The 25,302-nt window shown below is 42.4% G+C and overlaps 2 protein-coding genes across 4 annotated transcripts; one reads left to right on the forward strand and one right to left on the reverse strand.

Moving 5' to 3' along the window:
• The first annotated feature begins 363 nt into the window (after positions 1 to 363).
• Positions 364 to 18,971, forward strand: LOC119217096 (phosphatidylinositol 4,5-bisphosphate 3-kinase catalytic subunit alpha isoform-like). 3 transcript variants are annotated; one of them, XM_037470463.2, is made up of 26 exons: positions 1,248 to 1,480; positions 1,641 to 1,708; positions 3,374 to 3,468; positions 3,800 to 3,968; positions 4,650 to 4,776; positions 5,686 to 5,895; positions 6,553 to 6,647; positions 6,757 to 6,912; positions 7,323 to 7,568; positions 8,056 to 8,141; positions 8,551 to 8,656; positions 10,359 to 10,511; positions 10,767 to 10,901; positions 12,191 to 12,315; positions 12,481 to 12,562; positions 12,847 to 13,011; positions 13,187 to 13,290; positions 13,423 to 13,594; positions 13,789 to 13,895; positions 14,047 to 14,168; positions 14,701 to 14,779; positions 14,869 to 15,039; positions 15,199 to 15,316; positions 15,745 to 15,896; positions 16,588 to 16,750; positions 16,895 to 18,971. In XM_037470463.2, the coding sequence occupies exons 3-26, from the start codon at positions 3,413 to 3,415 to the stop codon at positions 17,000 to 17,002; spliced, it is 3,207 nt and encodes a 1,068-aa protein (XP_037326360.1). In that variant the 5' UTR covers positions 1,248 to 1,480; positions 1,641 to 1,708; positions 3,374 to 3,412; the 3' UTR covers positions 17,003 to 18,971. The 3 variants fall into 3 exon arrangements, with proteins under 3 accessions (XP_037326358.1, XP_037326360.1, XP_037326359.1); XM_037470461.2 differs by lacking the exons at positions 1,248 to 1,480; positions 1,641 to 1,708 and adding an exon at positions 364 to 1,215; XM_037470462.2 differs by having other exon boundaries at positions 1,248 to 1,708.
• Positions 18,972 to 20,465: 1,494 nt separating this feature from the next.
• Positions 20,466 to 24,762, reverse strand: kng1 (kininogen 1). The gene is made up of 9 exons (XM_037470465.2): positions 24,615 to 24,762; positions 24,440 to 24,531; positions 23,722 to 23,865; positions 23,183 to 23,299; positions 22,852 to 22,927; positions 21,833 to 22,002; positions 21,614 to 21,724; positions 21,420 to 21,518; positions 20,466 to 21,149 (listed from the first exon to the last, which is right to left on the reverse strand). Exons 2-9 carry the CDS (start codon positions 24,503 to 24,505, stop codon positions 20,805 to 20,807), a joined length of 1,128 nt encoding a protein of 375 aa, XP_037326362.2. The 5' UTR covers positions 24,506 to 24,531; positions 24,615 to 24,762; the 3' UTR covers positions 20,466 to 20,804.
• Positions 24,763 to 25,302: the final 540 nt, after the last annotated feature.

The following is a 25,302-nucleotide window of genomic DNA, read 5'->3' on the forward strand; positions in this document are numbered from 1 at the left end:
TACCTCTTTAAGTGCATTTAGGCCATTATATATCGTAAGTAGTATGTTGCAAACCCTGAGCCAGCAGTATGCAATACTACCTACATTAAGATTGCAGGGTTTAAATGCTATCTATATTAATACATTTAAATGCATTAGTCCTTCCATAATTTACAGGCCATCTTATCTTCTTATTTATCAAATGATGGGCTGCTCCACAAGAACCTTTGGCTGTCACTGTTTGTGAACTGGGATGAGAGGACAGTTTGATCCTGTACTAACTTTCTGTTTTAATAAAAAATATTTTTTCTAGTCTAAATCTTCTCTGAGGTGACATGTTTTAACCCCAGCACAGCCGGGTCCAGTGTGTGTGTGTGTGTGTGTTGGAGGATGAGGGGGGCGGACAGACAGCGTGGCCGCACTGCCGCAGCGAGACAACCCGTCCGGTCGAGCAGCGGTCCGGCTGCTGCTTCCGTCCTCAGCTTCAGCCCGCCCGACTGGACCTTTTGGGGACAAATGTCTATGTAACCGTACGCCTTACGACCCACGGGCCGAGCCGACTCCGCGTCGGCGTGGATATTCGCGGTAACCCGGAGGCTCACGGACGGCGGAAAGCAGCCCGCTCCGCCCCGGCGCCGGGAGCCACCAACCCGGGCGGGAGTGGGACTGGTTTGCGGGGGGGGGGGGGCGTCTGGATGAAACGCTAGCTAACTAGCATTAGCCTCTCAGACCCGAGTCTTCATCACTTCGCCGCGCTGAGCAGGGTGAGCCTTCACGATAAAAGCCATGTTTAGTAGCATTCAATAGACAAATGGCGTTAGTTCAGTGTTGACCACGTCGCGGGGGATGACACTGAGCCGTTTGCTAGCGTCAACGACTCCGAGCTAACGACCGTTTCTAAAAACCGACGTGCATTAATTTAGGGGGCAGTGGCGGTAAAACCCACACGGATGAAGTGGTGAAAAAAAAGAAAGAAAATTTAATCTGTACGCTATTTACGTCTTCACCTCGTCGTGCTATTTAGCTGTCACCTGTCACCTGTCACCTGCCGTCCCCAAACACCCAAATGTGAGCCAACCTGCCACTGGCCACAGGCGCAGAAGATGTGTGTCTGCGCGTCTCCTTTACTCACACACACACACACACACACACGTTTCAGCGTGACAGCGTGAGGACGGATTGAAACATGGAAGCTGGAACTGTCCCATCATCAACATAAGAGGGCTTCTCTCTGAGGTATGCTCGTCAAAACCCCTCTCTTCTGTCTCCTCTCTCCCCCCCTGACAATCAAGAAATGTGTTTGTGATGAGATTGTGTATTTTTGTGTACATGATGGGTTGTAGAGACCCGGGCTTGTATGTTTGCTGCTGGTCCACCCCGGCTGATGCTATTTATGTTTGAGTATTCAGTGTCTAGGCCGATGTTTCCCCATACCCCACATCCTGTGCTGTGAGGAAACTTCCTCTTTTGTCCTGGAGTGCTCAGCTGCATCCTGATCAGGGTCAGTGATCGCACCGCAGCTCAATGGCTTGTTTGTTTTTACTCAGTGTTTTCCACTTTTGGCTTGTATTTGCACACGTTTTATGGTTAAACTGTGATTTTCGTGCACGCTTTCGTCAGTCACAGCTGTAAACTTTAGCTTGGTGGACGATTTTTTGCAGTCGGTGGAAGGATCTTTGTGTGAATTTGCTGCTTGTGCATCCTGTAGACATCCACCCGCTCAGCCCTGGTAAGTTTTGTGTTAGCAACAACAAAAGCGGAGCAGAATCAAGCGTTTTATTTCTCCTTAAGCCATCCAGTTGTAAAGGTTGTTGCTATTTTAGTAGCCATTCTTCTCGCTCTGTCACAAGAAGTTGATCTTAATGTTGGCTTCAAAGCACCGGTGGACTCGGTTGGTTTTTCAAATTAGCATAAAACCAAACCTATTACAATTATTGGAAAATTGCGAGATGTGGGTGGTAATTTAGAAGCTAACTTGCCATCAAGTATATTTAAACCTACCAGTGTGCTCTGGGTATGTTTGATGGTGCATTCTCAGTTGAATCAAACCCCTCCATCTGATGTGGGACCCAAGGGGGTTTTTGAAAGTCATATTGTAAAATGAGACCAGATATAGCGTGCGATTATGGTTATGTTATTTGTAGATTTCAATTGTTGCTCTTGGGTGACTCATGTACCTTAACTTAACTTAACCTTAACTGAACTAAAGATGTGGACCTGCTAGGCCACTACATCCTGTCGCTATTTGCTAGTTATTTTATTTCTCACTGAAAGTGACCACTAACACTTGTTGAAATGATTAGGTAAAAGGTTTGTTCCATTCACCAGTAGTTCTTTGATCTTAACTAGTTAAGTGTAGTTTATTGATTCAGTAATCTGCAAATTATTTCTTTAAGAATTTTGTTTGGTCATTTCCGAGTTTCCTACTTACGTTCCCATACAAATACATTCATAATGAAATAGGGACCTAGTGAAAGTCAGGAAACAACTACAGGGCTGTTTTGAGGCTGTGTGTCTATCATTGACTATTTTTGCTCAAAGTATCATGTCGCACTTTAGATGTAAAGTTAATCTCTATTAGACAGCGAACATAATTCAGACAGTGTGGTTTCCAACAATTTCAATAACCATCCTAAAGAAGAAACAATCAATGTAGTGAACAAAATGATTATTATCATGAATATTGTTTTTCTTCTCACCATGATGCCTTTCTGAGTAAGGCTTAAGGCTTTTGGTTTTCTAAGAACCGTGTCCACCCAAACACATACTTTCCCATCACTGTGTCACAAGCGGTTGCTGTTGCGTCACTGTGTTGTTTTTGTTGGAAATAAGCAGACTTTCTAAAATTCTTGTGTCAATAGAGTCCCACGAGACGCAGCTACTCTCCAGAATCCCGTGAAAGAGAATTCACCGAGTTAATGTCGACTTGTGGAAATGCAGCTACAGCATGAAAGCACTTTGACTCATTGTGAATAATCTTTCGTTTTAAGGAATTGTGTTCACAAATTAAGCATCTTGAGATGGGATCACCGCAGTCAAAACTCCAGATTGTGCGAGGGGCATAAAGTGTAGCATTTCTACTTGCTAGGACCCCGGCAAAACTCATCTCATGAGATTTGAGACTGCATCTTGGGCGGCTGGGATCCATTGCGGTGACCAAATCTGAAAACAATACCCTCGCGATGTGTCTTTGATAATCAATGGAGGGTTGGGTAAAAGACCAGTATTGATTGAACAGTGCTACGTGTGCATTACTTAATGTAAATGTCAAATGAATGGCAGACTAAACCAGTAATATACCAGAAAACATTGTTGCCTTGTTTAGGCTTTTATTACATAACTACTGGTTTAATATTGTTCTTGAAAGTGTTGTTGAAGTGTGGTTTTCTTTCAGGTTGCCACTGTGTGACTGAGCTCGCAGACGGAGAGTAAGATGCCTCCCAGGCCGTCCTCAGGGGAGCTATGGGGCATCCACTTGATGCCCCCCAGGTATGTCCCACTTGATATCATTGTGTATAAGTGCATTATTAAATTAAATTTATTACACATGTGCCTCAAGAATTATTGTCATAGCATTAAAAAATAAAAAATTCACATTTCTTGTATAATGTCCTATACATATATTTCTAATTGAAATTGTATTTCTGATTTATATATATATATATATATAAATATAATTTAAATATATAATTTCCTCTACATATATACACACTCTACACTGTTGATAGTGTGAAATGTGCATAGCGTGCAAAGTGAGTGATAAGAATAATAGTCTAAGTGAATCATCAACACATTATAGTAATGCTGAGCATGTCTGCAGGATCCTGGTGGACTGCTTGCTGCCCAACGGAATGATTCTGACCCTCGAGTGTCTCCGAGAAGCCACGCTCATTACCATCAAACACGACCTTTTCAAGGAGGCCAGGAAATATCCGCTCCACCAACTCCTACAGGAGGAGACCTCCTACATCTTTGTCAGTGTTACTCAGGTTAGAACTCATAATCTCAATTTGAAGATTAGCTCGACATAAAAACGTCTGTTCATCGAAATGAATACGTTTATAAAAAACACTGGAACTGCCCAAAGAAATATGTTTGTGTCACGGTTTGGGTCCTCTTCCTGTCTTATTTTGTAGTTTTCTTGTCTCTCGTGTCTCTGGGTGAGCTTCACTTCCTGTCCTGTCCTGTGAGTGTTCCCACCTGTGTCCAATCACCTGCACCTCCCTTGTGTATTTAAGCCCCGTGTGCCTGCTGTCCCTCGTCGCGTCATTGTCTACGTCAGTCGTTGTTGGAGCACGTCTCAGTTTGGTCAGAGAATAAAGAGCACCGTTTTTGAGAATCCTGCGTTTTGGGTCCTGCCTCCTTCCTTTCGACCTGCACCAGCACCCCACCCTGACAGTTTGTAAAGGAGAACATTAATATGTCAGAAACTGCCATAGGTGCTGGAAAAATCAAATAGATCTCAAGAACTTCTCAAATTCTGTTCCTGCTCCCTCAATGTTTAGCGACCCCTCCCATCCCCCCAGCCTTCACTTTGTTGTCATTAGAACGGTTTGAAGAATATGTAGTTTACCGTGGGTTAATTGGTGACTACATAAACGTACTAGAGGTCTTCAGGCAACACATTTTTGTAATAGTCTGACTAGAGTCCTTTTTGCTCCTGCCTGCAGGAAGCAGAGAGGGAGGAGTTCTATGATGAGACCAGAAGACTATGCGACCTGCGACTCTTCCAGGCCTTCCTCAAGGTCATTGAACCAGTTGGCAACAGAGAGGAAAAGATCCTCAACAGAGAGATTGGTGAGAGCATTTTGTATTCTGTCAACACTGGTTCTGTTGTAGATGTTAGTTTTTTATGAATGAAATTCATTTTATTAGCAGTCAAGTATACTTTGCAACATGTGAGGAATTCAAAAGGCGCTTCATGTTTCAATGAGGTTGAAATAAGTTGAACATTTTTGGGGATTCCTGTGCTTCAGAAATAATTCATTATAGGTAAGGTATAAGTAAGGGTTACTGATTTGTGTCTCCACTACATTTCTATCTTCTACATATGGATATGAAACATAAATAAACAGAGCAACAGACCATAAAAAGAATTTGCTCACATGTGGGCTTGTTTATAAATGAATAAATACATCAATAGACAGTAGCCTGTTACTACATTTAGGCCTAAAATGAATTGCCTGGCTTTGTTAAGATTGACTGTTTATTCAATCTCCTCTGAGACAGCCCACACACACACGCACACACTCACACACACACGTGCCTCTCCATACACAACTCACAGATCTATCCGCCTTCCAGTGTCTCATAATAATTCCTGGTAATGCCTTATGAATGTGAAGTTAATATTCCTTAGTTCAGGTGACATTAAGGGTGGTTGGTGTGATGCCTATTTAAAAACCCCAAAACCCTGAAAATATTTGGGCCTATATTATGTATATTATATTAAATAATTATGACTTGGACATTGATTACCAAGGCAACAGACTTCAAAGCTTTAAAGCATTTGGGTCAGCCTGAAAAGCAGAACTGATGAACTAAAACTGCTTTCATTTGTGGTGGATTATTGCTTTATGTGTTTCAGGAAATTGCAGTAGATAGAGAAAAAAAAAACGTTTTACAGATTGTCTAAACACATCGATTTAGCCAGAAATTGCCTTAAACAGACTGGAAAAAAACTGGCTGTGCTTTCTATTCCGTCAGGTTTTGCCATTGGTATGCCTGTGTGCGAGTTTGACCTTGTGAAGGATCCCGAGGTTCAGGACTTCAGGAGAAACATCCTGAATGTGTGTAAGGACTCTGTGGAGCTGAGGGATGCCAGCGGGCCCCACAGTAGAGCGCTCTACGTCTACCCACCCAATGTGGAATCCACACAGGAACTGCCCAAGCACATCTATAGCAAACTGGACAAAGGTAGGCAACAGCTATAGTCGGCTTTTTCTTTAGAGCGCAAAGCGTCCGGTTTCACAAGGGAAGGGAAAAAGGGCTAAAATAAAATATAGAAAAATATCATTGCTCAAATAACGCAACTAAAGACGATAAGGACTGTTAACTACGTCAATCCATGTGTTTGTAAAAATGTAAAGGAGCCCCCAGACTCGCCTTCTGTCCTCAGCCTCCCACCACAAACCTTCTCAACTAAGGTTTCTTAAAGCCTCAGTTTTATCCCAAAGAGCCCCACTCTGCTTGAGCTCTGTAGAACTGAAGGAGCAGCATGAAAGGCCTGCACAGGTGGAAGCCAACCTGAATTGCACCTAAAGAGAAAATGGGGGGGGGGGGGGGGAAGACAAGAAAGGCAGAAGAGGAGAAAGCCCATACCCTTGCACCAGCCTGACACGTAACTGGGACCAAGAACGTTTTAGCCTGGCATCAATATTTAATCACTACCAGCCAGCCGTAACAACTGATAGGAGCTACAGTGAAGAACAGGGCTTTCAATGAGGTGATACTATCGTGACGGTCAAAACAATACCCCCTGACTTCAGAACACTGGTGGGTGGATGGTTATTGCTTCTGGGATGCTTTGTGACTGAAATTTGATTTATTGTTATCCCGCGTCTCTCTCTGCAGGTCAGATTATCGTTGTGATTTGGGTCATTGTTTCTCCAAACAATGACAAACAAAAGTATACATTGAAGATCAACCACGACTGTGTCCCTGAACAGGTGGGATGAATATGTTCCAAAATGACAAAGACAAATCATGAGCCATCCGAGTTCTAAACTCAACGGGAGGAAGTTGAAGGGTGTTGGCATGTATGTATTTGTCCTATAGGTGATTGCAGAGGCCATTCGCAAGAAGACACGCAGCATGCTGCTGTCCCCAGAGCAGCTAAAGATGTGCGTTCAGGAATATCAGGGTAAATACATCCTCAAAGTGTGTGGCTGTGATGAGTACCTGCTGGAAAAGTACCCTATCAGCCAGTATAAGGTAAGCGGTATATGAACAGTGTATCTACTTAAGAAATACAATGAATCATGACCTTATATGGCATTAAAAGAATTGAGTATCGTATGGTTTATTGGCTCAATATATATCATTGTATATTTATCCTTGTATATAGCGTTTGTTACCTTTAATCTTTGTAGATCCCTCAAAACAACATTGCCTTTCATTGAGACTCAAGAGCCATTTCCTCAAGCCTAGACTCCATGCGAGCCAAATAGAAGTAGAAGATGCAAAGTCTCACCCATCCCTCTACGTTATCTGCGGCTGCTGGAAATTCACCAGTTGACATCACTCGTTATACTTAGCCACCCTGTAACTCTAGCATCTCTGTGTCCTTTGGCTCCAACGGTCTCCCTCTGCGTCATCCCTCCTCTCTGTCTCTCTCCCTCTAGTATATCCGTAGTTGCATCATGCTCGGCAGGCTGCCCAACCTGATGCTAATGGCCAAGGACAGCCTATACAGTCAGTTGCCAACGGATAACTTTGTCATGCCGTCCTACTCCCGACGCATCTCCACGGCAACATCCTACATGAATGGCGAGGCAGCTGTCAAGTCTCTGTGGACCATCAATGGGACCCTGCGGATACGAATCCTCTGTGCCACCTACGTTAACGTCAATATACGGGACATAGACAAGGTTGGGAAGCCCGCTTGTGTATACCAGTGACATTACACAACAGATCCATGATTGTAACGCTTTTATTCCTACATTGATTGGCAGGAAAGAATAGCAACAACCAAAGAGAGAGGAATTATGTGATAAAAAATAAATTATATTTATTGGGGTTTTTTTAAGATACGGCAATGATTTATTTATTCAGTTGGCCGTTATTTCAGTTGTGCACAGTGTCCCACGTACCTCACTAGTATTGTCCAAGTCTCCTCTGGACAGAAACCTTTAGGGAAGTAATACTGGTAGCACTTGTTGTTTTGCTATCTTGAATAATTTATGTGATATTTTCACAAAAATGTCACTACAATAATCATCTAGCAGGACAGCTTTTGACACACTGAGGCAAAGTAGTTCAACAAGTCTTGTCGAGGAATGTTTTAGAGACGATATGTATCATCTCCTTTATTAATGTTATTTTTCGTGTTGTCTTTTGCTTCTTGTTTATTTATAGATTTATGTGAGAACAGGCATTTACCATGGAGGTGAACAAATGTGTGATAATGTCAACACACAGAGAGTACCCTGCTCTAACCCAAGGTAAGTCATTCATTGCAGTACTTTTGATTTCACTACATGAATAACCGCAATAGCTTTTTTTGTTACATGGTTTTTATTATACAGTGAAAATTAAACCAGAAATAGATTAAATTCAATTTGATTAATCAATTATGGCTACAACTAATGCAAATAACTACTGATTATTTAAATTGGGCTTTCTGCAATTTGAAAGAGCGACACATAGATCTTTTAGCCGAGGTACTGAGAACCCTTGAACCCTGAGCCCTGAGTGTGAAATCCCTTTGGTTCACTCCATGGAATTAAATTGCACACACCTCTTTAGGTCACCTCTTCGCGGTTGCTGCTTTCCCTATATACCTATATTTGAGATTGTGTTGGCACAAGTCTCATAAAGAAATGGGGCGTCTTTTTTCTTCTGTATCTACAGGTGGAATGAGTGGCTCACCTATGATATGTACATCCCAGACATACCCCGTGCTGCCCGCCTCTGCCTCTCCATCTGCTCCGTCAAGGGCAGGAAGGGAGCCAAGGAGGTAAGAGAGCAGTAACAGAAATAACTCAACAATGCAACCTAAATTGACAGGAAGAAGACATGCAGAAACAGGAAGCGCCTTGCAAGGCCTTTTGGCTACAGCTGTTTTTTACATCGAGAATATAGTATTTTGAACAAAAGTAAAACCTAAAAACAACCTACAAATTATGAGTGTGTGTAAATCTTTTATTTAACAGTTGCATGCTGAGCCACCCTGGAGGGCTTTATGTACGTATATAGGAACCGTGTGTATGTGTGTGTGTGTGTGTGTGTGTATTTGAACCTACCCTCCTCTATGTGTCAGTCTGTCTTTAGTGTCCAAGGTGAATGAGAGCTGTGGTATCAACTTCATCTCTGTTTAATTACTAATCAGCCATGGCCAGTGTGTTGGCAGGAAACATCAACAGAAACCCAATCGACAGAAAGGACTTTTCCGTTCATGTTGGAATATGCTTGGCTTGCATAAGCCACTTTGATGGCATGTTGGGAAACTAGATAATGTTTCTTGCACAAAAAACGGAATTCTAAGAAGCTCTCACATTCCAAACTTAATTGGTGAAGAATAATAGTGACACACATCTTGTCTCTTTTTAGACCCATGTGGTGCAAAACTGCACAATTATGGCGTCTGTTGTGTTCTTTGGGTCTGAAACTTAAACATGCACCCACACCGATTGATTTTTTTCTTTCATCTCTCTTCAGCGAAAAAAGCTATTTAAAGCAACCTGAAGGCGCATGGAGTAGACATGGCGCGCCGGTTATCACGAGGTCGGCGGTGCAATCCCCGGTCGCTTCATGTCTCGTGTCCAAGTGTCCCTGAGCAAGGCAACTAACCCCTAACTGCTCTCCGGGCGCCTTCACGGCAGCACACTGCTCCCATTGTATGGGATGGGTTAAATGCTGAGAATAATTCCCCCACGGGGATTAATAGAGGATACTTTCTTTCTTTTTTTTATGAGAGCAAGAGGTGCGTGTGTCTGTGTGCTAGAGTGAGGCAGCGAGTAGCAGACATGGATATGGTAAGCGACACCCGGGGTGTATCCCGTGCCACTCGGTGCTAGGCTGGGGGGTCAGGTTAAAGCGGATGCTCTTTCATCCCCCACCTCAATGAAAGATAAACACTCCTCAGCTGCCCTTTGTTCCCGGCACTTGCTTTTAATGGGTGTGTTTTCAATGGCTGTCCGCACGTAACACTGTCTGCCTCGCCATGTCAACTTTTGTCACCTCGTTTCATCGCTCCATTGAGCGAAGACTCACTCTGAAGATCAAGATCTTTCCCTCAGCCAAAGGGAAGACTATCTTGGTAGAGCTGGTATTCGGTAGTTCACATTCCGCACATAATCATCCGCTCATGGGAAGGTTGAATTCCGAGTTTGATCAAATTTTACAGCAAATCATGGACTCTGTCATTATATACGGCACCAGAATACAGCTGGGCGACATTCCGTGGCTTACTTACCTTTCAGCATTAACTAGTGAAGGCATGGCATTCAAACTATTACTGTAACTTGGTTTGTTCTAAATAATATATTTCTTATATATTCTAATTAAATATATAAGAAACAATTAGAAGAGAAGGAGAGAATTGGTCTCCCCGACAGACAACATGACAGATGTGCAAAACATTTAATTTAATACGACGTTTTGAAACCTGATGAAAATCAGTGGTTCTCTCTCTCTTTCCCTCCCTGCTCTCCCATTAGGAGCACTGTCCACTGGCTTGGGGTAATATCAACTTGTTCGACTACACTCACACTCTAGTTGCCAACAAGATGGCTCTGAACCTCTGGCCCGTCCCTCATGGCCTCGAAGATCTCCTCAACCCCATTGGAGTCACAGGATCCAACCCTAACAAGGTATTCAAATGCAGCATCTTGAATGAATGCTCATTTGTGCATTTTTAGAAATAGGGAGTAAGTTGTTTCCGTATTTTAATCCATATTTAAAAAGTGTCAGGAGAGAGGCTCAGACTTCTTTTTTTCATTGCTGCTTCTCTGTTGTGGTTCTTCATATGATAAATAAAAAGAGTAACTTGAATTAGGAGTGTGACTGTTGTGAAATATACTTTAATTTACACTATTTGATTATATCCTTTTAAATCTCTTGTCCAGGAAACGCCATGTCTGGAGTTGGAGTTTGACCACTTCAGTAATTCAGTCAAATACCCAGATATGAATGCAGTAGAGGAACACGCCAACTGGACCATCTCGAGGGAACTGGGGTTCAACTACAACCTCTCTGGACAGGTAATGAGCTGCTTACCAGACACAACATCACAGCAAGTTGTTCTATGTTTGGGAATTTAAACACCAGTAAATAAATGAACATGCTTACCTTCATATTCTAGCTGTAATACGCTGACTCATTTAAGTAAAAGGCAAGTGAGTAAAACATGTATAAAACATGAGACAGCACTTGTAGTCATAGTTGGGTGTTATTGAATCTTTTGGGTTTTATATATACACTTCCCTTCACTGAAAGAGAAGTTACATTACGGCAATAGGTTATATGCAGGAGAACACTTTCCCTGGATATTTAATCTCTTTTCAGTTATTTCTAACATTTTATTTATCAAAGCATTTAAATACAAGTCAAGTTAGGGGAATAAGCGATTTGATAAATGTGGTTATTTTCAGCCAAGCAATGTACTATAAATACTCACGTTTGCTGTTGGTTAACACTTGTGTGGCTCAGTTACTCTGCTGTGTGAGACGACTTGTTAAGCTTTTCATGATGTGTGTGTCAAATGAGAGGAGTGCCCATCTGTGCGAAGATGATATCACGCAGCTTTTTATCATTGAATATGATCCAAATCCAAACTGACATCATAATTAAACAGTCACAAATCTGTTTTTCCCAGGGAGTATTGCAATGGGACGATTTACCTCTGACAGATTTTAAGCTCTTGACAAAGCGACGGGCAAAATAAAAACAGGATTGAGGATTTGAGAGCATTGCCAGGCTTTTCAACAGCCTGAGCCTCGCACCGAATGTTCTGAGCATCCGGCCGTTCATGGTCAATGTTGGAAACATTTCACAAGGGGGATTTGCTGTCATTCTGCAGCCATGATTATCTCTGGTTCTCGTTCTGTACCTTCTCTGCAAACACAAAGAGTACTTGTCAAAATATATCTCAGCACAGCCTGGCAGCTTGGTGATGAATGCTGGTCACAGTTGTGTTTATGAGGCGATTCCAGGAAAATAAAAAAATAAAGGGTGAATTATGACGATCAGAGAGCAGGACGGGAAAACAGAGGTTTCAACAAGGTTTTTTCTCCATCCTTTGTTTCTCACCTTTCCTGCTCACACTAACTAAGTATCTGTGAAGATTGCAGTACAAACAAAGGAAACAGATCGTTTAAATTGATTCATTTCAGATCAATTGCCAGAAAAATACAGGCATTTAACCGTCCCAGACGTGGCGTTCAGTTCAGTAAGCCTTTTGCCCCGATGTAGAAGTTTTACTACAACTGTGGTAGACACGGTAAATACATAAGTTGAGTGTTTAAGTGGTTTCCTTTCGGGTGTGTTTCAGAGCAACCGGTCGGCCAGAGATCACGTCCTGACGGAGAGCGACACGGAGCAGATGAGACAGCTGAGTAACAGAGACCCTCTTTCAGAAATCACTGAGCAGGAGAAAGACTTCCTCTGGAGACACAGGTAACCCCCTCGACCAGCAAATATTGTAATGTTCTACATTGTCAATAATAAATCATTATAATCAAACCGACTAAATTTTGTTTCAATCTTGTATGCAGGCTGTAGATATGTAAAAACGACTGATTGACACTTGAACACATTATCCCTTTTCTCTGTCTCTATCAGGCACTACTGCGTGAACATACCGGAGATCCTTCCCAAGATCCTTCTGGCTGTGAAATGGAACTCCAGAGATGAAGTAGCACAGGTAATGTCATGGCGTTCGAAAAACAAGAGGGAACCTAAAGAAAGAGTATTCGGATGGGATTGCCGAGGAATGGACAAAGTAAAACCTCGGCTTGCGAGGTGCAATACATGATGCAGATTTATTCCATTCCACCTATGACTCCTTCTGACATCCTTGTTTTTTGAGCTTAAATGTAGAGCTCTGCCAATATACTTACTACTTACTTACTTACTTAATTATACTTGCCTAATTCTCATACTCGTAATGAGTGCTACTTAATATTTCCTGTCTTGTGTGTTTCCCAGATGTATTGTCTGTTAAAGGAATGGCCGTCTATCCGTCCCGAACAGGCCATGGAGCTGTTGGACTGTAACTATCCGGACCCCATGGTCCGGCACTTTGCTGTACGCTGCCTCGACAAATACCTCACTGACGACAAACTGTCCCAGTACCTGATCCAGCTTGTACAGGTACGTCTGCCTGAAAGTCTGGACTGGTGAAATCAAGGAACTGAGTGGTTGTCTGTGTGCTCGATGTACAGTGGGTGCAAGGGGAGGGACATTTTAGCGTCTGAAAGGACAGATCCGCCCCTCCTCTTGCTCTTTCCCTACAATCTTCCCTTCCTCTATTCTCCTCCTGCTCCAGGTATTAAAATATGAGCAGTATCTTGAAAATCCCCTGGCCCGTTTCCTCCTGAAGAAAGCGTTGACCAATCAAAGGATAGGTCATTTTTTCTTTTGGCATCTCAAGTGAGTCACTTTTCAGGTTGCCTTTTCTTCATGTTACTTTACCTACCTTTTTCACCTGTGTCCTTGTGGACACAGAGAATCTCATCCCGCCTCACTGCTTCTCACCCCCACCTCCTATTGCCCTCCTCACAGGTCAGAAATGCACAATAAAACCGTGAGCCAGAGGTTTGGGCTGCTGTTGGAGGCTTACTGCAGAGCGTGTGGCATGTATCTCAAACACCTGAGCAGGCAGGTAGAGGCCATGGAGAAGCTCATTAACCTCACCGACATCCTTAAACAGGAGAAGAAGGATGAGACGCAGAAGGTAAGGGGAGAGGCAGCACGCACACACACACACACACACACACGTTTGTACAGTCACACAGGAACGTGCACATACAGTACCTCTCAAACGCAGTCATTTTTAGGATATTTTCTTGTTGGTGCTTGTGAATATGGGTGCATGCGCAAATATGTATGTGCAAATGCATGTGTGTATGTTGTGCGTGTCTTGTGGAGGTCCAGATGCGGTTCCTTGTGGACCAGATGAAGAGACCAGACTACATGGATGCTCTGCAGAACTACACCTCTCCTCTAAACCCTGCGCACCAACTGGGAAACCTGAGGTTAGAAACAATAGTGAAAGAGCTATTACCTGTGTGCGCGTCTCTGTGTGTGTGTGTGTGTGTGTGTGTGTGTGCAGTAGTGTTTATATGTGCATATGTGAGGTTGTGAAAAGAGAGGGACCTTGTCTAATAACTTTTCATTTGTGCCTAGGTTAGATGAATGCAGAATCATGTCATCAGCAAAGAGACCGTTGTGGCTGAACTGGGAGAATCCTGACATCATGTCTGAGCTGCTCTTTCAGAATAATGAGATCATCTTCAAAAATGGAGATGGTAAAACCGCACATACACACACAATGTATATCATTTTTAAATAATGTATTGTACATGACTTTAGCGACAAGCCTTAATGCTGAGGATTATGGGAATCTTCTATGTTGATGTCTAGCCCAAAATGTGTGATAATAATACATGTCAAGGATGTTTTTGTGTTAGTTGCTGAGTGTTGAAGATATCTGCCGTTGAGATGGCCCTCAACTTGTCGCTCTCAAAGCGCTAAATATTACAATCATTTTTATTTATTTTATTTAATTACTATATTAAAAACTCAGCCAAAGAAAATCCTTGGCGCTTGGCTGTACACACGAGGAACTGATTCACCAGCCTTGTGCTGTAAAGAGATGCTACGTACCTCCCAGTCCAAATCCTAGATGTTGACACAAGTTGTAAGTTCTAATGAGCATCTTGGCAATAGCTGTCTAATATAATCAAACCAACTTTTCCTCATGTCGTTTTCATGTATAATCTGTCAATAATCCCGGGTGTTAATAACTGTAAATCCTCTAATTGTGTGTTTTTGTTTTAGACTTGCGGCAGGATATGCTGACGTTGCAGATCATTAAAATCATGGAGAACATTTGGCAGAATCAGGGACTGGACCTTCGGTACTCCCTTCTTTTCTTTGCATCCTAAGCTACATGTATTTTTCTCTTTCTTTTCTATCTTGAATTGTATTTATTATCTTTCTCTCCAGGATGCTCCCTTATGGCTGCCTGTCGTTAGGAGACTGTGTGGGTCTTATTGAGGTGGTTCGCAGCTCCCACACCATCATGCAGATTCAGTGTAAAGGAGGCTTGAAAGGAGCCCTGCAATTCAACTCAAACACTCTGCATCAGTGGCTCAAGGACAAGAATAAAGGCGAGATGTGAGTTCCTCTCTCCTGATATTATTTTCTTACAGCAGCATGGCATCATTAGGCAATAAAGAAGTGAATCCGTGGGACCCGAAAACACCTGGACAATTGTCTCAATTGTTATAAAACATTGCTGCTTGCCTATATGTGTGCGTGTGTGTGTGTCTGCAGGTATGACATGGCTGTGGATCTGTTTACAAGGTCCTGTGCTGGCTACTGTGTAGCTACATTTATCCTTGGGATAGGAGACAGACACAACAGCAACATTATGGTCAAAGATGATGGACAGGTAACTTGTATTTGCCTCCACACACATGGCCTGACATTGTGGTCAAGGGTGGACAGGTTACAATTATCACACATTGCTATACCTACACAATTTGAGATATGATTGGCATTCAACCACCTCCATGAGTTCACAAATAATGAACAAGCTGTACAATGATTCAAGCCTATAAGTAAGGCTGGAACAACATCCAATGATAGAATTGATGAATCCGCTTTGTCTACCCAGCTTCATGAAGATGTTGTTTTTATTTTTTGATTGAAATACACTCATTTAGGATTTGGTATTAATAATGAATTAATAAATCACATGTGTTTGAGTCACAGTCACAGTGTGCATGGATTTGACTTTGTGGGACATTTAGAGGTTTACTTATAGCAAGTTACTTGAGCTTGACTTCCTGCTTTTTACTTTGGTCCGCTCTTGTCCAGTTGTTTCATATAGATTTCGGCCATTTCCTGGATCATAAGAAGAAGAAATTTGGCTACAAGAGAGAACGAGTTCCCTTTGTACTGACGCAAGACTTCCTCATTGTCATCAGCAAGGGATCGCAAGAGTGTGCAAAGACCAAAGAGTTTGAGAGGTACTGCTGCATCTTACCTCTATCGTATATCTTTTCATATCTACTTCCAACCAGCATCAGTCGGTAACTCTACTCCCACAGCGCGGCTATCCTCGTCTTATCGGGAGGTACTTCTGCAGCAAAGCATTGCTACAGGGATGTTTTCTTTAACATGGTTAAAAAGATCATCGTTAATTCTGTATATGGACACAGTACCAGTCAAAGATTTGGACACACCTTCTCATTCCATTAAATAGCACTGTGTAACTGTATTTTAAAAGTCCCTTACTTCAAGCAGCACAGTGCATCAGTTTTCACGGTTTGGGAAGTTTCCACTTCCACAAGCATTCATCACTCCCTCAATGCTAGAAGCACACCAATTGTCTATCGTTCTTCCAATAGCAGCCAAGTCTGAGATGTGCAACATTTTGTTGTTTCTCTCTTTCATTTTGAGACATTTTTATTAACAAATCCAACCCAATACTCACAAACTGCAAGAGCCCCGTAGGACGAGGCCACAGTTGTGCTGGAACCATCACAGCCCTTAGATGTGCTTCTGATGGCATCAGACTGGGAATGACACAAACGCGCTCACCTGTCTTTGGGTGGCTTTCATTTCCCAACACAGCTTTCTATTTTCTCTTGTCGAAGCAGCTGTCACTTTGCACCATGCTCTTCTCTTTCTTACACTCCCGTTGTCCGTCTCTCCCAGGTTCCAAGAGATGTGTTATAAAGCCTACCTGGCCATCCGGCAGCATGCTAACCTCTTCATCAACCTGTTCTCCATGATGCTGGGCTCGGGCATGCCTGAGCTGCAGTCCTTCGATGACATTGCCTACATCAGGAAGACACTCGCCCTGGAAAAGAGTGAACAGGTTATACAGCTTTTGTTGCTTTGATTTGTTGTGTTCTGATCTTATTTTGCGGTCTTGCAATTGTTCACATTTGGCTTCTTGCAACCTGTACTAGAATTATGTTTCTACTTGTTTATCGCTTGGGTTGTTTTCTGCTTTCTGCAGGAGGCGTTGGACTACTTCATGAAACAGATGAACGATGCTCACCATGGAGGATGGACCACCAAAATGGACTGGATATTCCACACAATTAGACAGCATGCTCTAAACTGATCTTCTGCAATCAAGCAAAAAGCACCATTCACACTGTGCAGTAAACAGGAAGTTAGAAACTTGATTTAATTGTTTCTTTCTGTTTAAAGACCATTTTTATTTATCCCAGCAAGCTTTTCTTTCCATTACACTCCGGCCTTTTTGCAGTCCTGATGCGCTTTGCTCTGTTTGTTTTTGAGAAATTCTTGGACAAAACCGCGAAAAGAAGATGTGTCTGGAAATCTATAAATGCAGCCGCAAAGTAAGTCCGCACTCCACCTCAAAGAGGAGGTGCTTGGGAAGCTTCTTCTTTTTCTTTTTTTTTTTTTAAATCCCATCTCCGCTGAGAAGATAGCAGCCACAAGGAATCTCACATGTGTTCATCAAACGTGTTGCACAGTGCAGGAATACTGCAGTGTGGGGTCTTCTGTGATGACTACCACTGGACAGTCTTCCACCATGGCTGTGGAGAAGTTGCCCTCCTGAGCTTTGCCAACTTTTAAACTTTTTTGAGGAAGAGTCGCTGGGTTGTTTTGCACACCTCTTCAGTTTAAAAAAGCACATGACCCTGGGGAAAAGTTGGTGGTGGTGCAGCATTTGACTCTTGAATAAACTTCAGGGTATTGATGCCTCTCCATAAAAAAAACTGCACTTACAAATAACAAACATATATAATATGCCTTTATTTATTTATTTATCTATTCCTTTTTTAAAGTTTCTACATACACAGGAAAACATCTCCAATCACTGCTATTGTGCATGTAGTTTTTGTTTTTATCTTCTTCTGACCACCACAAGTGCAACAACCTTTCTCCTTTTTCTTGATTATTGAGTTTTATTCACATTTGTAAATGAAGGCTGCTTTTCTTAAAGTTAAATATCTAATTTGACTGCTTTAGTGGCAGCCAAATGTGTGCTATTCAGGCCAGTCTGCAGCCCTACTTGGGAGTTAGTAAAACTATTTGTTTGGGGATGCGAATAGATGAGAATGACAGGGTCACTTTTGTTCCTATTGGGACCTATTCCCAGACTGGCTGTCTGCTTTATTGGCGAGCAGAAGTCATGGGGATGTTGTGTCTTCCTCATGATGGAATCCTTTGGCATCTCAACACTGCAAACTGCTAACCCATTAGCGCATTGCCACATTGTGGCACATTTTCTTTTTAAATTATAGTTCTTCATTCACACCTAAGTGATAAGGTGATGACAGGAAAATCAAGACAAGACGCTGAGGCGCATTCTTATTTCCTTTGTGTTTTAAACGGGGCAAATGAGTAATTGTCTCGGAAAGTATACTTATGTAAGTTGTGTTAACGAGGACAGAAAACCTCGAGTGAGACTAAAGAAAAGAATGTATTTTTTAAGAAAAGGTGCCCTCAGAGCAGCCTCATGCGCCCCAGAAAGACATTTAGATGTGGAATGTATTTAATTGCTAACATGGACCTTAGTTGGACTCATCTTTTAGTGTTTTTTGCATCTTGCTCATGTCAGATGCAGTGCCACTAACCCTACAGAAGGTCATTAGGTCATCGGCGGTCTCTTCCCTTCTGCTATTTTTATTATGTGCCAAATCGCTGAGGCCAACGAGCTAACTGCTAAAATCACTTAAGAAACATTGATTAAAAAAAGATGACGTTGGGCAATGCACTTAAAAAGAGTAGTTGTTGTTGTAATTCTGAATGCCTTTTTTTCTCCAAAAGGACTACGTAAGATGTTAGCCTAGTTAGCATGTTTTCCAAACAGCATAACCAGTAGGTATTAGGCTGTGTGTACGTACGTTCACAGTCAGACCTCTTTTCTATGGTGGGTGGTGTGTGTGTGTGTGTGTGTGTTGTGCGCATTAACTGTCTTTCTGTACAGGTTGCAGAGCTTCATTGGCGGGCCCCAATGAAAAGCCACACTGTACGTACATTTCCACCTGTCTGCGTGTGACGACACTCAACTGCTGAAGTTTGGTTGTCTCTAAATCTTTGTAAGCCTCCCCCCCCCCCCCCCCCCCCCACTGGCTGGTCTGTGCCAGAGATAGAAATAGTAAACGTGGACTCCTTTTGATTTGTTAGAGAGAAATCTGAAATAGACAATAACTTTTTTCATACATTTGTTGTGAAGGTTCTACTAGAAATGTCAGGAATCAGAACTGCAGACGTATTTTGTTGTTTCAAGACAACAATGGTGGTGTCTTGTCAGCGAGTGTGTGTATTGTACTTTAATCATGCACGGGTAGTTGAAACATGGGGAACAGGCTGATTGCAGTCCTTCATCTCAGAGAGAAAACGCACTCTGACTAAGGTTGTGCTTTGGTCAAAAATGTCTAAATTCTATAAGAACTGCGACAAAGTATCTTATCTAAACAGGGTTTAATAAGATTTAATAATCTTAGCTGTTCATGTGAAGCCGATATTTCAAAACCTGTCTGACAATGTTGATCAGTGTCCTGCAGGAGTTTGAGTATCACATAATGACACCTAATTGTGTTCCACTATCTTTAGTACAGAAGAGGTCGATCCCAATTCTACTCTTTAAAGTTATTCATGTGCTTCAGTAACACTGTAAATCATAGGATCGTAGGTTCATGATTTGAACACGAGCAGTGGACATAATGACACGAACACCCAGAAATAATTCAATTTAATAGAATATCCTTGGCGTAAATACTTTTTACATGAGCCCTATTTTGTTTTTGATGGCCAACAAGTATGGCAGGTAGGAAGGTGTTTACTGTTACTGTTTGTCTTTGTTGCGTCATGTTATTTTCTTTTTCGCAGGGCTCCTAACCACATGACAGTGTTTTCCTCATATATTTTATACAATGTACCATGCTGTCAGAACCTTAACCCATACTATGAATGAATGTACAATGGGCCAATGTAGTGTTTTTCACAGTATAACTGCATGAGTTTTTTGTCTGCTAAGCAGCCATAAAGATGTTTATAAATGAATGCCTTAAGTTTGCTCTGTGTTAGAACAGTTTTACCTTTACAATAAGCTGTGTTTTTTTTTATTTATTTATAAATGTATATTGTATATCATGTTGGCTCCCTGGTTACAGAGTAAAGGTTTTTCCTGACTGACTGACTTATCTTAGTGTTCTGTGAAGATTTGAAAATAAATTTGCTAAACATACTTGACTGTTGACTTTTGACTGTATCGCAGGCTTCTTTACAACGTACTCGTTTATGGAATAATGGTATCAAGCATTTGTTTTTTGTTTTATTCATAATTTACTTTATCTCTTGATTGCTTTATTTCTTTTTACACTTCATTGAAATCTGAGGAATAGAAAGGTTTATAAATTGGATTCCTGAAGAGTCGGGAAATCTGAAGGGCCGAGTGTGATTTTTCTCCTTGTGCTTTAAAGAACAAAACAGTAGAGACGGAGCATTTGGGCCAACTGAATTATTTTTGTCCACTTGAAAGTAGCTGAGTACAGGATATGTTTAAACATACGTGAGCTGCATTTCTATTTACACATAACACCAGCACATAGAACAAAGTTATATTTTATTTTGTGTTGTTGGGTTTGAGTTTTTGAGATACATATTTTGCAATCACTCATTACTTTACTCAAAAGAAGACACCAGTTCTCCACGCTCATTCGATCATCATTTCCATCATCTTTCAAAAGAAGTGTGCTTAATCATCTTGGATATTTTTGTAACTTCACCTTTATGTCTTTTAGATCTACATTGCACCCATGAAAATATCTCCTCCAAAAAAATGCAATGCAATTTAGTATAAGAGAAGTCTGCAAAATACAAATATCTGTTTAGAGTGAGATCATTTTGTATGTAAATGTGGTTCCCTCGAAGAAAAAAAAAAAAACTTATGCCATCAGGTCTGCATCACTGAAAGCCCCTTCCACTGAGGGCGGGGAGGTGGCCTCCTCCTTGGCTGCATTCGTAGGAGCTTCAAAATGGACCAAAGAGAAAGGCTTCCAGGGCTTGGACGGGCAGTGGAAGGGGCCGTCGTGCACGGCTTCCGTGGCCACGTCGGGGGAGGCGGACGGCTTAGAGGCCGTGGTGTCCTCCTCGGAGGATTCTTCTGGGTCTGAGGCTTTGACTGCGGCCGCGGTGGGCAGCGCGGGGGTTGGGGACGGGACGGTGGAGGGAACCCTTTCCAGGATGTTCCTGAGTGGAGACCAGCCAGCAGGACGCCGCCTCGTCAAGATCTGAAGAAGAGACTAGCGTGAGACGCTGGACAGTTCAAATCGACCTTTTGTAGGAAGGTTTTGACAAAATAATTGTGTTGGCGACCCATTTTGAGTTGTAGGTTTCACCTAACATATTTAAAATAGATTTAAGTACGTGGGTATTTAAATGGGAAGTTCTTTGTGTAGGTTATTTTAAGTAAAACTTTATTAATACAGGATTTTTTTTTACGGGCCTGTCGGGCTCTTTAAGTTTCTGTGTTTGGCCATCTTGTGTAAAGTGGATCTCACCGTGAAAGGCAGTTGCCCTTCATCACAATCCAAGTAGGCATTTGGGACCTCAAATCTCCATGGTGCTACATCCACTGTAGAGTTACAGTGCATGTACTCCTGCACACATAAACACACACACAGACATACCCAGTCAAAAATAGGCCTGGGTCACATTGTGTCAGCCACAATATGTGTGTGGTGTTCAATTTGACCTTATTCCCTTCATCGGGGACACACAGATCATTGAGGTCTTTGTGCTCAGTCTTGGCGCAGGTCGTCCTCCTCATATCAAACTTCAGCTTGAACCTGAAACCTGCCACAACCTACAGGGACACAGACGGACGGCGGAGTACACAAGAAGCGGCGTACATTTTCCCCACTTTCCCCCGCTGTGTGTGTCTCTCTCTCTCCTCGCGTCAGCCAGTTTGTACCTGTCTGGTGGAGTAGCCGACATTGTGCAGGGTGAACAAGTGAGTGGAGTCGGACTGGGAGTTATACTTGGAGATGGAGACGGCGAGAGGAACCCTAAGGTCCTCTGAGTTCACATCGATCTCCATAGGGCAGCCTAAGCAGCGCGCTTTGTCTGGAACGATGACATTTTCTGTATAGGAGGCGGATTGGAAGAAGAACGACAGATTGTGTTCAGGACGTTCACGCCAACCCGTCGCTTTGTCAGACTAAAGGTAAAAATGAATATTAAATGGACAGAGCTGAACCGACGTTTGCCTTTTTTTTATTCCACATGACAAGCTGGCGCCTACATTACCCAGAATGAAACTCAATCACAGTGTCAACAATGTAATATGAGTCTCATCAGCACACATGCAGTACATAGTGTTACTGTATGCTGTGTTGTAAAACAATGAAAGGATCACAGATCATTTTTCACACAGGGGATAGTTTAGTGGCAATTATTTTTAGTGCATTTTGCTTAAAACCTCAAACTTTTATTTCTTGAACGGCAGTTTGTGGTAAAGCAGATTCTTAAATACCTGATTACGCAAAGGATTCATAGGCTCAAAACATTTTAGAAGCTGAATAGATAAAACATCAACATCCAGCGGGCTGGTTGGGTAAATAGATTCAAGTTGAGACTGTCACTGTCTTTTAAGGTGTGATAAGGTAATAGTGCGCTCTCCATATCTGAACAATAGTGTTGACATTGTTTCACAATCTCAATGCTTTGCGGCAACATGTGTACATTTTTCTCAATGACTGCTTCTTTTCGTAATGAGAAATATGCGTATAAGGAAACTCCTGCTGGGAGAAAACTCCCCATACAAGATTGGTAGGATGAGGCTTGAAGGACCAATTCTCCCAGTTAACGCGTCACATGACAATTAATGAGTATTTATGAGCCACATGATTAACACAGAGCCTCAACTCTACATGTCATAAAATGTACATTTTACATCTCTGTGGTTTAGGATAGTGGTTTGTTTTCACTCACCTAACTGGCAATCCACCTGCTTCGTGTCTGCCTCCGTCTCCGTCATGTAGACTGTGGCGTTGCATAAAATCGGCTTCTGGAAGAACAGCAGAATAAATCGTGTTTGGGTTTTGATTTGTGTTCTTGGTGTATGATCCCTTACTTTAACTTTTGTTACCAACTTTAAGCAATACAATCTCCTTTTTTTTCCGGGATGGAAAACCTGCAGTCTACATAGATTATGACCGATGTGTTCTCCACCAGACGTCCATGGGGGAGTGTTTTGGAGGATTGTGTATCCCTGCGTAGAACAACCTGGAAACCTGCAGGTGTCTTATCATTGTCAGGTTACCTCGGGTCCAACAATCAGATAGTTGCATTGTGTCCAGGGTGTGCTGCTCTCAGCTGAACAGTCACTCCTCCTGCTGGTGAACTGCAGGGAGTACACCGAGTCTGATCCATTCTCTGACTGCAGACACACACACACACACACACGATCAGTGTGTGCCAGAGGTTAAAGTTTACTAAACATGTTTTCCCGAAATGTATTGGTAATCATTCCACAGCTTTTGTTCCTCTTGATTCATCAACGTCCAGTTTCGGCTCAGAAATGAGACGCGAGGGTGAAAACAATCCTAATGGCTATTCACATAATAGTATTTGACATGATACCAAAGTAACTGCCATATGCAATCAAGCAATATTTATGTACGTGTCGAAGTACGATTTTCCGGTTTTGTTAAATTACACAACATTTTTACAAACTTGATTAGATGAAAGATTTGTGCTTGTAACACACTACATTTGTACCCCATGTTTACCCTCTAAAACTAGTAATATCACCATGAACTTATATCCTGAGACAAAGCGGGTACACTGAGAGCTCCGTACCTTACTAGCTGACAGTGTCTGAAAGAGGGCCAGCTTGTGTCCGGTGCTCAACCTCTCGTTGAACTTGCTCACAGCGCTGCCGACGGCCAGCTGCACGGACGGGTCGTCGCAGAAGATCAGGACGCCGGGCTGAACATCCAACGCCTCTCAGAAAACAAAAACAAAAAAACCCCAGAGGAACATACATTTCTGCCCCGCGAAATGAGCTACGACTTAATGATTGGCCTACGGTGTGTATTTGGATTTGAGAAGGGTAAAACATGCTCTGCTGGCAGCTCGTGAGCACATACAATCTGAAATAAGGTGGACAGTAACAAGTATATTTACTCAAGTTAACTTTTCTGCTGTTACTCCAATACATTGCAGAGGAAATACATAGTTTTTATTCCAATACATTTATCTTTAGATCTAAATTACTTTACAATCATATGAGGAAAGTTAACTAAACAAGATTAAAATGTTAAAGTTTTTGTGTATGCATCCAATAGCATGAATATATTGTATAATGCATGCCCTTTAATTAACTATTTTAAATAAGTATTTTCAGGTCATTCTATTTATTCCTTTATGGGAGTAAAATAAAGAGTAACGATCCAAAAATGTGGACAAATGTGATCGTTTGAAATGTGGTGGTGGAAATAAGTATTTCATGCAATTTGATGCTACTCCCATAAAGACCCCCCAAAAAAGTCTAGATTTGCGATTCTTCCTCCCTTACCTGCCCAAAGACCGAGCCGAGTAGGCACAGCAGGCCCAACGCACACCCCCCCGCTCCGCTCTTCATCGTCTGATCCTGCGTTTGTCTCCGCTCTGCAAGGAAAAGGCAAATGTGACGCCGGTCGATGCAAACTTTCGCTCAGAGTGGATCCGTGTCGGTCGCACGCGGGACTCACAGGTTCTGTAGGCCGAGGCCTGCTGTCGATCCTGCTGGACTTAAAGAGCAAAGACGTGACTCCTCAACGCAGGGATGGACCGCTGAATGACGTTCTGCAGAAACTGTGGGTGGGAATCCTGAAAAAGATGATGACACGCTGATAGACACATAGACAGGGGACCTGAGGGCACAGAGGACACACGCAACACACACATACACACACACACACACACACACACATTAATGCTCACAACGTCGAGCAAAGTCGGTAAAAGGAGAGTAAATATTTGCTTTTTTGTTTGCCCTCCTACCTGTCAAGTCAATACAACAGTATCAGAGAGAGAGAGAGAGAGAGAGAGAGAGAGAGAGAGAGGGGAGAGCACGCAAAGATGTGTACTAACTTTATTTATTAGTTACTTTGAAAAAGCAAGCACTTGCTTGCCTAAACTCACATACTCCAAGACATGAGCGATGGTCTAAGATATAGCCCCAAATCTACGTCTTTAGGGTTCCCGGTGTGTGTTTGTGTGTGTGTGTGTGTGTGTGTGTTTGCGTGCTGTGCTTTTTGTGTGTTTTACCTGGTACTTTGTCCCTGTCGACCTTTGGCCCACACCACTCAGATTTCCCCACTGCTTGTCTGTGAAAGGAGGCGAAACGAGCTCCCGTGTTACACTCCATATAGATGTACCCTGCGTTCCACCTAAGGA

The sequence above is a fragment of the Pungitius pungitius genome, chromosome 7 (assembly GCF_949316345.1).
Source record: "Pungitius pungitius chromosome 7, fPunPun2.1, whole genome shotgun sequence".
NCBI lineage: Eukaryota > Metazoa > Chordata > Actinopteri > Perciformes > Gasterosteidae > Pungitius > Pungitius pungitius.